Genomic DNA, 14,187 nt, shown 5'->3' with positions numbered 1-14,187 from the left:
CGTAACATTGTAATTCTGTGTCTTCTTCATACGGATAACTTATAGAAACTTAAGTGTGTGGAGAAAATAGGATTACTATTCTAATTACAGAGTTCATAAGATGTATGTTAATATACTATCCTCAGAAAATAAAAATCAGTTACACTATTGTGTTTTACTTTGTGCCCTTGAGGGGAGGTGTACAAATAATCCTACTTAGTATGAGAATCAACTCAATTACTGAGAAGTTGTTTGGCACCTATGCTAATGCTTACTTTCTATGTTTTCTGCTATACGGTACTAATCTTTCAGTTTAATAATTTATTCTAGAATTCTGCTGACAATCAAATCTGTTGTTTTAAGAGTCTGGAACAGACCTTTTCCTGCCTGCAAAGTCAAAATTACACTTACAAACTCTGAACTTCACCCTGTCTCCCACTCCCAAGTACTTAGCAATGACTACTGACAACAATTTCAAGATCTTATCTCCAAGTTATTTTTGTTCGAAGGAGTTCTAATTTGTCTGAACATTAAGTGATCTGAAGGAAAAAACCATTCTTTTCTCCTTAATAATTCTGAACTCGAATGTAGCTTCTAAAAGTGAAGTAGAGCTTCTCAGTTTTAAGAATATGTATGAAATTATCCATAATGGAATAAATGCATGTTTTAGTTCAAAAAGACTAAATTCAAAGTAATAGATTTTTATGCTAATTAAGCTGTGCTTTAAATAAAGTCACTTTAATTGAAGTACAGTCATATGTTGCTTTCTACAGGTATTGCATGAGGATTTCTCTCAACTCTTTATATTTTATAACTTACATTCCTTGCTCTTTTTTTTTTGGAAAGGAGGCTTCATGAAGACAGCACCAAGACTCTACTGGGCTGCAAGCTAAGAACTAAGTGTGTGGCCTTGGTTGGTACCATATGCGAGAGGACTCTCTTTTCTTGGTCTGTACCTCCAACATACAGCCAGGTAATCTTTTCTAGTGAGCTCCAGAGCCCCATCACAGTGCCAGCCTGCATGCCTTATGGGGACTAGGCTAGCTTAACAGGTCATGCCAGGTCCTGAGAAAGGAGCAGAGAGACCCTTCTTCATGGATGAGAGGTGAAACTGGTGTCCAAGGTTATTACTAGTATGTACCAAGGCTATGGAGAATGAGGTAGAAAGATAAGCAAAGCAGAGAGAATGCCAGCTTTTAAACTTTTATGAAAACTGTTTTCTGCTTAGGCAACTTTCAAGTACCTCTAAGAGCATTCATCACTGGGAAAGATGGATTTCTGATGCCTGGTATTCAAATTTCCTGTTATACTTGTTAAGTGTTTTCTATAAAGCACCTGCTCTATCAACTAAATCCACAGAGTATGGTGATTCTGGATGAGTACTTGAACGTGGCACACTGCAAGGACTAAATAAACCTTAACTGCTGAGTTAAATTGCAAAGCGAAGACCAGGCCTGGATTGTAGTAACCCCACTAAGAGCCTTGACTGAGCAGTTCATCATCTCTTGAATACAACAATCGTCACTACCATGCCAAAGTCATCCTTTTATCACAGTACCTAACACATGGGTAGGCAAAATACACGCTGAAGTAATGATTCTCAGAAATTTCTGAAGTACTATAAGCAATTTCTCTACTGAAAACGGACTGTGGATTAGTTTCAAACAGTAAAAGGGGAAAGAGGTCTTTCTGAGAGTGCCGCAATGGGCTCCCAGAAATACTATGTGACTTGCCCAAGGCCCTTCAGCTAAGTTTTGGTAGAGGAGAGGTGTAAACAGATAGATATTCTGTGTCTAAGGCTGGTGCTCTTAATTTACAGCTCAGGAACTTGTGGGGAAAAACTCAACAAATGACTTTGTTGTGCTGTATACAGAATACTAGAGATCACTACCAGACACTGTCACATGGGTCTGATCAGAGGTAAATACAGGCTCTTTAGTTTCCAGAATCTATCTCAACTAGAATACATATGTGAAAGTATCACAGGTCACCATCTGTTCTAATGGCTTTAGATCTCTTTAATATCTTAATCAGGAAGAATCAATAAGATCACATGTTCTAGACTAACAAGAGGACAGTAAAAAAGCTTTGGAGTCACACAGACCTGGGGTTAGTGTATTCACCTAACTGGCTGTGTGATTTTTTTTAAGACCAATACTGAGACCTGGTTTTCTGCCTGGATAAATTCAGTAAGGGTAATAAGACATACCTCAGGGGGCTGCTGGGATGCCTAAATGGGAAAAAAAAGTAAGAAAATCAGTGCCTGACACTGAGTGAGTCATCAGTTTGGTAGATGAAAAAAATTTTTTTTTGCCAATTCTAGTGGATATCTTTAGTTCTCATTTGCTTGATACTACAGCAGATTTCCAATGTAACACCTTCAAAAGTTTGTTGACAGCATACTTGAGCTTGCCTTCTACCTTTCTCAGTTAATCCATGTCTCCTTCTCTTTTCATCTTTAAAATGTTGGAAATCCTCAAGGATGGATCCCACCTCCATAACCCTCCCTAAGCATGGCTTTCAATTACTGTTTGCACTAGAATGACTCAAGTTTTTAAGATAGCACAGACATCTCCAAAGCTCCAAACCAATGTATCCAACTACCTGTAACATCTATCCTGGAACATTTCTTAGGTACTTCAAAATCAGGATGTCCAAAATTGACTATCTTCTCACTGCTTTCCCAAAATAAAAACCCATGAGTCTTCTGAGGTCTCTATTTCAGTGAAAAGCATCAGAACAAGCCAGAAAACAGTGAGTTACGCTTGACCTAGTCTCCTCCTTCCCAGCCTTGATTTTTCATTTAGTTTACATCAGTTTCTCTGATATTTTCTCCTTCCTTCATTTCCACTGCCACCAATCCTAATCAACCACACCATATTCTGTTATGGGGAAAACGGTTTTAAGTGGTTCTCCTCCAAACCATCTCCATGTTGCTGCTACAGTGTAACATTTAAACTGCAAATCTGAGCCTGGCTTCTACAAAGTCCTGCATGTTTTGACCCTGCCTACCTCACCAATACTATCTGCTCTCTTTCTTTCTCTGTCATTTTGTTTCAGGCTTTGGTTTGCTCCCTGAAGGGGTTTACACAGAGTTCTGTTCGCTGGGAATGCTTCCTCCCACTCAAACATACCCCAGTTTATTTCCACTCACTATCCTTAGACCTCTTTTCAAATGCTACTTCCTCAAAGAAATCTCTGGGATTTCAGGTTAGGTTTTTGTTATCACAGCATCCTGTACTTCCCTCTTATAGCACTTACAAGTATAACTAACAAAATAATTATGTAAGTTATCTTAATATTGACCTCCTTTGCTGAAAAAGTAAATGCAAAGTGGGTAGGGACGGGCTGTGTCTTGCACCCAGTGCCTACCAGCACTCTTAATACAAGAGCACAAATAACATTCCTTGAAAGTACACATGAATACAAACACAACGCTTTTTACATTAAATTTAACGTAGTCTTTAATTTCTTTTCCTATATTCCATGAAAACACACGATTAGTAAGAATTTCTCCAAACTTAAAACTCTACTGCATTAAATTACATTCAAATTCTAGCACATAAAATTCACTTCCACAAATTGAATCTTACAATGAGCTTGTGAGAGGATTAGGGTAAATACACCTGTTTTAGAGATGAAGATTCAAGGGGCTTATTACTTCACACACATATTAAAAAATAAGTCATCTGTAGAATCTAATTCTTCAGTTTTTTCCTACTCCTCAGCTACCTTCCCATGCAGAGCAATTGCTACCGGAAACAAGTATTTTCCAAAAATACAGACAGCTCAAAAACTGCTATAATGAATTAAATCTTTTATCTAAGGTAATTATAAGTTCCATTTATGTGCATTTACACTTTAACACATCTTAAGGTTTTAAAAAAGATGTTAGCCCCAAAAAGTTACTCAAATTTAAACCGTCACTTGTGACATCATATCCATTACCGATTTCCTTTTTAAGGTTCACTTTCCCCAGTTTTAAAATGTCCCCTCAACTTAAAAATGAAATGACATACATGAGCTACCACGTTTTTTCCTAACAGTCTACAAAGCTGTTTACTCCTTCACTTAGTGGCAGTAGGCGACCGCTCCGTCAAGTCTAAGGACTTGTTTTCCTTCTTAAACATCACCTTGCCCCAGGGCACATACTCTGGCCTTGGTTTCAGGGATCAATTGCAACTAGTTTGCAACGCCTCCATTACTGGGAAATGATCGTGCTAGAAATGAAGAGGAACACGTCGGTACTTACTCCACAAATGCCCTGGAGCAGAGGCAGAGTATCTTACAATCCTCCTCCAGGTCCTCAATGAAGAGAAACATTTCGGCCACGCGGCTCCACTTCTCGCAGCACATTTTACCAACCCGGAGGAGGAAGCCCTGCGCAAGAGGCACGAGCCCGGCCTCCGGCCTCGGCTCGGCTCCCGCGGATCGAAGGAAGGCCTCGGCCGCGCGCCTTGGGGGTGAGGAGTGAGGAACAAACCCGGGGCCGCTCGATCCGCGAGAGAGCAGCGGGGCCGCCGCCGGAAGTGCCTCCGGGCCGCCACAGGAAGGGGTTGGGCGAAGGGAGGTGTCACACAGCGCCGCCCGGGATACAGCCGCGTCTGGCTTGTGCTTTACAGGTTGCGCGGGGAAAACCGGCAGCTCAAATCGCTCCGCTTGCCTGGGTCGCTGAGCCACCGGAGAGCTCCCGCCGCTTGCGGGAGAGGACGAGCCGCGCCTGCCGCCTCCCGCCCGAGGTGCGTCGGCCCCGCTGGGCCTCCGCGCGCTCCTCCCTGCCCGATGCCGGGCGGCGCGTCAGTCTCGCGGGGCTAGGAGCGGCCGCGGCCGCGCGTCCATTCTCCTGGGGCCGCTCGGGAGCCGCCGGCCCGGACGGGCATGCTCTGCTCCCCGCAGGACTCGGGGTTTGGTCCAGGCACCGGAGCGGCAGGGAGGGGAGGCCCTTCTGGGTCACAAAGATCCTATTCACCTCGCCCTGCATCTCCCTCGCGCTCAAAACCTCCAGTTGGGCTTGTTTCCTCTCAACTTAGGTGGTGGGGCGAGGTGACTCCAGACTCACTAGAGGCCTCTTCTTTTGCCGAGAGATTTGATTCCGGCATCTGAATTGAGCCTACCACGTATAAAAGCTAAAGGAAATGACGTGATTATCACGAGAGTGTAGTTGAGAGGCTACGTGAGTGGTGGCAGAGGGATCGCGCGTCCAGACCCATCAAGACTCCTGGTTTGTGCGCCTTTATTACCTGTGTTACCTGGGCGGGCGACCTCACTTCTCCGAGCCTCTTGGTGATATTCTGTAGAATAGGGGTGATTAATAGTACCTGTTTCCTAGGGCTGTTGAAAGGACTAAGTGAAACTGTTATCAAACCTATCATATATGCTACTACTAATAGTTTGGGTCGATGCATACTTTATATGCGTCGGGCACTGTCTCGTCCCTGGGGTTTGCCGCCTGCAAAACAGGTCTCTGTCTTCAAGCTGCTGATTAATAAGAAAAATATTCTTGCACATAACCAGGGCGTCTAAAACAGCAACATCACTGCTAGATTTGAAAGAAAGCAGTCAGTATTTAATGTGTGGTATGCGTTGATATCGCCCAAGCAGCTTCTACAAAGAAGCACTTTCAGACTTCAAGGCTGTTGGAGCACTCAGGGCTTGGTTTCTGCTATTAAGACCAGAATGCCATTGATATTTCTTTAAAATATATAAAAACTGAGGTAAAATCCAGACGTATAGAACAGTCATTAATAATTTGATCATGTTTACTATGAATGGAAATAAAAGATTAATTTTCAAACGAAATGCTTATTCCCACATTCCTTGTGCCTTGCTCTGATGTCAGAGATGCCCATTTAATGACTCAAGAAGGTAAAGAGCTGCACAGTTGTAGATACACCAGGATAGATGTGCAACATTTTTGGAATGAGATTAGGTTCAGAAAATAAGGGAAGAATAGTGATTATCAAACGGGGGAAGATTTTAGCTAGATGTTGAAGGACATTCTAGAATTAAAAAAAAACAACTTTGACAAGTAATTCATATCAGAACCTAGAGTTTGAAGCTTGAAATCTAAAAGGTATTGTTTAAAGATAAAATGATAGGTTTGGCCAGATACCTTACTTGAAATTTAGATAAACTTCAGCTTTATTGATGGATTGAAGTAAGTTGTATGATCACTTAAAAGTGAGTACTAAACCCTGTTGAACCATTATAAAATATGTGGAAAGGAAAAAGGGAAAATTAATTTATATTTCAGTATTTCTTTTAATTGGCAGTTTCAGCATGTCTCCATTGTGGCTCATACTGAAAGTAAGAAATGGGTCTGTTACTACATGGTTCTAAAAGTACTGGTAATGTGTGTTTAAAAATAGGTTCATTTCCTAAAGGTTTTGTAGAGAACAAACAAAACAGAAATCCTCTGTTCTCTATTAGTTTTTGAGATATTCTAATTTTCGACATCTGCAGTCATTTATAGTGTTTCTCACTATCAGTATCAACATGGTGATATTTTAACATGTCAACTGCCTAGGACTGTGTTTTATTGTAGATTTTTTTTGATAGGAAATTACCTGGAATTTGATAACTTAAATATTATATCTCCCCAAAAACATCTTTTAACAGTTCAGTTTTTATTGGGCTAAAATAAAATGATAAGGAGTCAAGTACAACCTATGGCAAATGGGAGGGAGAGAAGGGTGAGGCAGATGTAGAGGAAAGACAAATTGCAATATTAATACTTTCAGCCTTTCTGTCAGAGAGAGAGAGACTAAAGAAAGTGTAATGACAATCAGAATAGGAAGGAGAACCATATTTTAATTTTGGCTCTTACTTTTTCACTGAATTAATTTAGTAATGTTGGGCATGCCAGCTTGGCTGTGTTTAACTTTTGTTTTCTGCAAAATCAAGAGGTTGCATTCATTAAGTTCTAAACCCATTTTCTCATATTTTAAAAAGTATTTTTATCAACTCAAAAGCTTGTTATTCAAACTCTAATAGTTTTTAATGACAAGTTTTGGGACACTTATTGGTTCACATTTTTGTCAGAGATTTGGGTGAGCACAGTTCAGACCTGTCTATATTTAGCTGAAATTTGTTAGGTGCCAACTGTGTGCCAGTCATATTTTTCAAAGTGCTTTATCTGTTTTCTCATACAACCAGCCATGTATTTTGTTGACTGATACATCCCCTGTGTTTGGAATAGTGTAGAGCACAAACTACTTGCTCCATAAATATATATATATATTTTTTAGAGGGCATATCTTATATTTATTGATCAAATGGTTGTTAACAACAATAAAATTTTGTATAGGGGACTCAATGCACAATCATTAATCAACCCCAAGTCTAATTCTCAACAGTCTCCAATCTTCTAAAGTATAATGAACAAGTTCTTACATGGTGAACAAATTCTTATATAGTGAAAAGTTCTTACATGGTGAACAGTGCAAGGGCAGTCATCACAGAAACTTTCGGTTTTGATCACGCATTATGAACCATAAACAATCAGGTCAAATATGAATATTCGTTTGATTTTTATACTTGATTTATATGTGGATCCCACATTTCTCCCTTTATTATTATTATTATTATTATTTTTAATAAAATGCTGAAGTGGTAGGTAGATGTAAGATAAAGGTAGGAAACTTAGTTTAGTGTTGTAAGAGAGCAAATGTAGATGATCAGGTGTGTGCCTGTAGACTATGTGTTAATCCAAGCTAGACAAGGGCAATAAAACATCCACAGATGCAGAAGATTTCTTTCAAAATGGGGTAGAGGTTCTAAGCCTCACTTCTGTTGATCCCCAATTTCTCACCTGATGGCCCCCCTGCGACTGTGCCTGTCTTAGGTTGTTCCTCCCTTGAGGAATCTTACCCGTCTCTGGCTAACCAGTCATCTTCCGGGGCCATACAGGGAGATGTAAAGTTGGTAGGTCAGAGAGAAGCCATATTGTTTGAAAAGGTTAGCTTTTTACTTCTATGCAGATTTAGGCCCTGTGGCTTCTATGCCCAGCATTTGTCTTGAGGTATCTTTAGCACTTGGAGGAATTATGATACTTGGTAAATTCGATATGAGGCACGAATTCTATTTAAGGGTTGTAATTAGGAAGGAAGAAGAAAAGCTATAGAGGTAGCAGACGGAAGAAAACATGGGGAGATTGATTATTTCTTTGACATACCTTCTTGTAGAGTAATTTAAGCATGTATAAGTTTTAAACTACTAATTAAATTGCACACACATTAACATAACAGGAATACAGTTACATAACCAAAGCAGATCTATAATTACCAGCCATCTCCAGTGAGGCCAAGAAAACCAGTTAGGCACCCTAGGCAATTGTGATAATTTGGCTATGATATGATGGATATTGTCCAACTGTACTTGAACAGTCTGAGAGAAATCAGACAAATTAAAACAGCCCATTCCTGGGAATTGTTCACATCCCATATGTTCTTTTAACAGTAGATAGTCTATAGTCGCAAGATTTTGGAGCGCTGCAACTTGGCACTTCTCCTAATTCTTAGTTGAGTTCCGACAGTATAGATCCAGTCAAATTTGTTGTTTTACTGTATGCACAGGCCAGCTTAGATATCTCCTTCTTCATTCCAATGGCAAGTCCAGGAACCAGTGGGATGAATGCAGCTACAACTGCAGCATCGCCTGGATCTTTGTTGAGGTTTTTTGATGATCATCTTCTCATATGACTCTTCCAGAGAGTGCTGATGTTGGACGTTCTTCTTCATATCGGATCTTAGTTCATTTTCTGGGTAGCCAAATTAGGCTTTGATCCTCTGTATAAATACAAACAGATCCTTTGTCCACACATCTGCCCTTTATACCATTGTGTAGAACTCATTGGAGGTCACCACACAGGAACTGTTAGTCCGTTCTTGGATTCTGTGATTCCGCTGCTGTTTTGTTCCTTCAGTTTTTCCTTTGTTCTTATACTCCACAGATGGGTGAAATCATTTGGTATTTCTCTTTCTCCGCTTGGCTTATTTCACTGAGCATAATACCCTCCAGCTCCATCCATGTTGCTGCAAATGGTAGGATTTGCCCTCTTCCTATGGCTGAGTAGTATTCCATTGTGTATATGTACCACATCTTCTTTATCCATTCATCTACCGATGGACATTTAGTTTGTTTCCAATTCTTGGCTGTTGTAAATAGTGCTGCGATAAACATAGGGGGTGATTGGTCTTTCTCAAATTTGATTGCTGCGTTCTTAGGGTAAATTCCTAGGAGTGGAATTCCTGGGTCAAATGGTAAGTCTGTTTTGAGCATTTTGATGTACCTCCATACTGCTTTCCACAATGGTTGAACTAGTATACATTCCCACCAGCAGTGTAGGAGGGTTCCCCTTTCTCCACAGCCTCGCCAACATTTGTTGTTGTTTGTCTTTTGGATGGCAGCCATCCTTACTGATGTGAGGTGATTCCTCATTGTAGTTTTAATTTGCATTTCTCTGATAATTAGTGATGTGGAGCATCTTTTCATGTGTCTGTTGGCCATCTGTATTTCTTTTTTGGAGTACTGTCTGTTCAGTTCCTCTGCCCATTTTTTAATTGGATTATTTGACTTTTGTTTGTTGAGGCGTGTGAGCTCTTTATATATTTTGGACGTCAAGCCTTTATCGGATCTGTCATTTTCAAATATATTCTCCCATACTGTAGGGTTCCTTTTTGTTCTATTGATGGTGTCTTTTGCTGTACAGAAGCTTTTCAGCTTAATATAGTCCCACTTATTCATTCTTGCTGTTGTTTTCCTTGCCCGGGGAGATATGTTCAAGAAGAGGTTGCTCATGTTTATGTCTAGGAGGTTTTTGCCTATGTTTTTTTCCACGAGTTTAATGGTTTCATGGCTTACATTCAGGTCTTTGATCCATTTTGAATTTACTTTTGTATATGGGGTTAGACAATGGTCCAGTTTCATTCTCCTACATGTAGCTGTCCAGTTTTGCCAGCACCATCTGTTGAAGAGACTGTCATTTTGCCATTGTATATCCATGGCTCCTTTATCAGATATTAATTGACCATATATGTTTGGGTTAATGTCTGGAGTCTCTAGTCTGTTCACTGGTCTGTGGCTCTGTTCTTGTGCCAGTACCAAACTGTCTTGATTACTATGGCTTTATAGTAGAGCTTGAAATTGGGGAGTGAGATCCCCCCTACTTTATTCTTCTTTCTCAGGGTTGCTTTGGCTATTCGTGGTCTTTGGTGTTTCCATATGAATTTTTGAATTATTTGTTCCAGTTCATTGAAGAATGTTGCTGGTAATTTGATAAGGATTGCATCAAATCTGTATATTGCTTTGGGCAGGATGGCCATTTTGACGATACTAATTCTTCCTAGCCATGAGCATGGGATGAGTTTCCATTTGTTAGTGTCCCCTTTAATATTTCTTAAGAGTGACTTGTAGTTTTCAGAGTATAGGTCATTCACTTCTTTGGTTAGATTTATTCCTAGGTATTTTATTCTTTTTGATGCAATTGTGAATGGAATTGTTTTCCTGATTTCTCTTTCTATTGGTTCATTGTTAGTGTATAGGAAAGCTACAGATTTCTGTGTGTTAATTTTGTATCCTGCAACCTTGCTGTATTCCGATATCAGTTCTAGTAGTTTTGGGGTGGAGTCTTTAGGGTTTTTTATGTACAGTATCATGTCATCTGCAAATAGTGACAGTTTAACTTCTTCTTTACCAATCTGGGTTCCTTGTATTTCTTTGTTTTGTCTGATTGCCGTGGCTAGGACCTCCAGTACTATGTTAAATAGCAGTGGGGAGAGTGGGCATCCCTGTCTAGTTCCTGATCTCAGGAAAAGCTTTCAGCTTCTCGCTGTTCAGTATAATGTTGGCTGTGGGTTTATGATATATGGCCTTTATTATGTTGAGGTACTTGCCCTCTATTCCCATTTTGCTAAGAGTTTTTATCATGAATGGATGTTGAATTCTGTCAGATGCTTTTTCAGCATCTATGGAGATGATCATGTGGTTTTTGTCTTTCTTTTTGTTGATGTGGTGGATGATGTTGATGGATTTTCGAATGTTGTACCATCCTTGCATCCCTGGGATGAATCCCACTTGGTCATGGTTTATGAACCTTTTGATATACTTTTGAATTCGGTTTGCTAATATTTTATTAAGTATTTTTGCATCTACATTCATCAGGGATATTGGTCTGTAATTTTCTTTTTTGGCGGGGTCTTTGCCTGGTTTTGTTGTTAGGGTGATGTTGGTTTCATAGAATGAGTTTGGGAGTATTCCCTCCTCTTCTATTTTTTGGAAAACTTTAAGGAGAATGGGTATTATGTCTTCTCTGTGTGTCTGATAAAATTCCAAGGTAAATCCGTCCGACCCGGGTGTTTTGTTCTTGGGTAGTTTTTTGATTACCGTTTCAATTTCTTTGCTCGTAATTGGTTTGTTTAACTTTTGTGTTTCTTCCTTGGTCAGTCTTGGAAGGTTGTATTTTTCTAGGAAGTTGTCCATTTCTTCTAGGTTTTCCAGCTTGTTGGCATATAGGTTTTCATAGTAGTCTTTAATAATTCTTTGTATTTCTGTGGAGTCTGTCATGATTTTTCCATTCTCTTTTGTGATTCTGTTGATTTGTGTTGATTCTCTTTTTCTTTTAATAGGTTTGGCTAGAGGCTTATCTATTTTGTCTATTTTCTCAATAAACCAGCTCTTGGTTTCATTGATTTTTGCTATTGTTTTATTCTTTTCAATTTTGTTTATTTCTTCTCTGATCTTTATTATGTCCCTCCTTCTGCTGACTTTAGGCCTCATTTGTTCTTCTTTTTCCAATTTCGATAATTGTGACATTAGACCATTCATTTGGGATGTTCTTCCTTCTTCAAGAGTGCCTAGATCGCTATATTCTTTCCTCTTAAGACTGCTTTCGCTGCGTCCCACAGAAGTTGGGGCTTTGTGTTATTCTTGTCATTTGTTTCTATATATTCCCTGATCTCTATTTTAATTTGTTTGTTGATCCATTGATTATTTAGGAGCATGTTATTAAGCCTCCATGTGTTTGTGAGCCTTTTTGTTTTCTTTGTAGAATTTATTTCTAGTTTTATACCTTTGTGGTCTGAAAAGTTGGTTGGTAGAATTTCAATATTTTGGATTTTGCTGAGGCTCTTTTTGTGGGCTAGTATGTGGTCTATTCTGGAGAATGTTCCATGTGCACTTGAGAAGAATGTATATCCTGTTGCTTTTGGATGTAGAGTTCTATAGATGTCTATTAGGTCCATCTGCTCTACTGTGTTGTTCAGTGCTTCCGTGTCCTTACTTATTTTCTGCCTGGTGGATCTATCCTTTGGAGTGAGTGGTGTGTTGAAGTCTCCTAGAATGAATACATTGCAGTCTATTTCCCCCTTTAGTTCTTTTAGTATTTGTTTCACATATGCTGGTGCTCCTGTGTTGGGTGCATATATATTTAGAATGGTTATATCCTCTTGTTGGACTAAGCCCTTTATCATTATGTAGTGTCTTTCTTTGTCTCTTGTTACTTTCTTTGTTTTGAAGTCTATTTTGTCTGACATTAGTACTGCAACCCCTGCTTTCTTCTCGCTGTTGTTTGCCTGAAATATGTTCTTCCATCCCTTGACTTTTAGTCTGTACATGTCTTTGGGTTTGAGGTGAGTTTCTTGTAAGCAGCATATAGATGGGTCTTGCTTTTTAATCCATTCTGTTACTCTGTGTCTTTTGATTGGTGCATTCAGTCCATTTACATTTAGGGTGACTATTGAAAGATATGTACTTATTGCCATTGCAAGCTTTAGCTTTGTGGTTACCAAAGTTTCAAGGTTAGCCTCTTTAGTATCTTACTGCCTAACTTAGCTCACTTATTGAGCTGCTATATACACGGTCTGGAGATTCTTTTCTTCTCTCCCTTCTTATATCTCCTCCTCCATTCTTCATATGTTGGGTGTTTTGTGCTGTGCTCTTTCTAGGAGTGCTCCCATCTAGAGCAGTCCCTGTAAGATGTCCTGTAGAGGTGGTTTGTGGGAAGCAAATTCCCTCAGCTTTTGCTTGTCTGGGAATTGTTTAATCCCACCGTCATATTTGAATGATAGTCGTGCTGGATACAGTATCCTTGGTTCAAGGCCCTTCTGTTTCATTGCATTAAATATATCATGCCATTCTCTTCTGGCCTGTAAGGTTTCTGTTGAGAAGTCTGATGTTAGCCTAATGGGCTTTACTTTATAGGTGACCTTTGTCTCTCTAGCTGCCTTTAAAACTCTTTCCTTGTCCTTGATCTTTGCCATTTTAATTATTATGTGTCTTGGTGTTGTACTCCTTGGATCCTTTCTGTTAGGGGTTCTGTGTATTTCCGTGGTCTGTTTGATTATTTCGTCCCCCAGTTTGGGGAAGTTTTCAGCAATTACTTCTTCCAAGATACTTTCCATCCCTTTTCCTCTCTCTTCTTCTTCTGGTACCCCTATCATATGGGTATTATTCCTTTTGGATTGGTCACACAGTTCTCTTAATATTGTTTCATTCCTGGAGATCCTTTTATCTCTCTCTATGTCAGCTTCTATGCGTTCCTGTTCTCTGGTTTCTATTCCATCAATGGCCTCTTGCATCTTATCCATTCTTCTTATAAACCCTTCCAGAGTTTGTGTCATTTCTGTAATCTCCTTTCTGGCATCTGTGATCTCCCTCCAGACTTCATCCGATATCTCTTGCGTATTTCTCTGCATCTCTGTCAGCATGTTTATGATTTTTATTTTGAATTCTTTGTCAGGAAGACTGGTTAGGTCTGTCTCCTTCTCTGGAGTCTCTGTGATCTTGGTTTGCCTGTAATTTTGTCTTTTCATGGTGAGAGGAATAGTTTGCAGAGCTGGGACAAGTGACAGCTGGAAGAACTTCCCTTCTTGTTGGTTTGTGGCCCTCCTCTCCTGGGGGAACAGCGACCTCTAGTGGCTTGTGCTGGGTAGCTGGCGCAGACAGGGCTTTTGCTTTCTGCCCGGCTGCTATGGAGTTTGTCTCTGCTGTTGCTGTGGGGGTGGCCTGGCTCAGGCTGCTGCCCCTTCGAGAGGTGCTGGGTTCTCGCAGGGGTGGATGTGGTCTGGCTGTTATCCTGTGTCCTCTGGTCTCTATTCTAGGAAGAGTTGTCTTTGTTATATTTTCATAGATATATGTGGTTTTGGGAGAAGATTTCCGCTGCTCTACTCACGCCGCCATCTTGGTTCTGCCTTCATAAATATTTATGAAGTG

The 14,187-nt window shown here is 40.0% G+C and overlaps 2 protein-coding genes across 16 annotated transcripts in view; one reads left to right on the top strand and one right to left on the bottom strand.

Moving 5' to 3' along the window:
• TGS1 (trimethylguanosine synthase 1) overlaps window positions 1-4,501 on the bottom strand; it is a 42,274-nt gene extending 37,773 nt beyond the window's left edge. For 3 of the 5 annotated variants that reach the window (XM_057498055.1, XM_057498056.1, XM_057498057.1), the window contains exon 1: window positions 4,232-4,500. In XM_057498055.1, the coding sequence (XP_057354038.1) occupies window positions 4,232-4,335 (104 nt within the window). In that variant the 5' untranslated portion in view covers window positions 4,336-4,500. Of the gene's footprint in view, window positions 1-4,231 lie in introns of all 5 variants that reach the window. The other 2 variants (XM_057498054.1, XM_036878892.2) reach the window with 2 other exon arrangements.
• A 63-nt stretch (window positions 4,502-4,564) lies between these two features.
• TMEM68 (transmembrane protein 68) overlaps window positions 4,565-14,187 on the top strand; it is a 55,622-nt gene continuing 45,999 nt past the window's right edge. For 5 of the 11 annotated variants that reach the window (XR_005023417.2, XM_036878899.2, XM_036878897.2 and 2 more), the window contains exon 1: window positions 4,565-4,718. The gene's annotated coding sequence lies outside the window, so the exon portion shown is untranslated. The other 6 variants (XM_036878901.2, XM_036878902.2, XM_057498058.1 and 3 more) reach the window with 4 other exon arrangements.

The sequence above is a fragment of the Manis pentadactyla genome, chromosome 3 (assembly GCF_030020395.1).
Source record: "Manis pentadactyla isolate mManPen7 chromosome 3, mManPen7.hap1, whole genome shotgun sequence".
Taxonomy (NCBI): Eukaryota; Metazoa; Chordata; class Mammalia; order Pholidota; family Manidae; genus Manis; species Manis pentadactyla.
The sequence above is the reverse complement of the archived record's forward strand: the minus strand, read 5'-3'. Positions and strand labels throughout refer to the sequence as shown.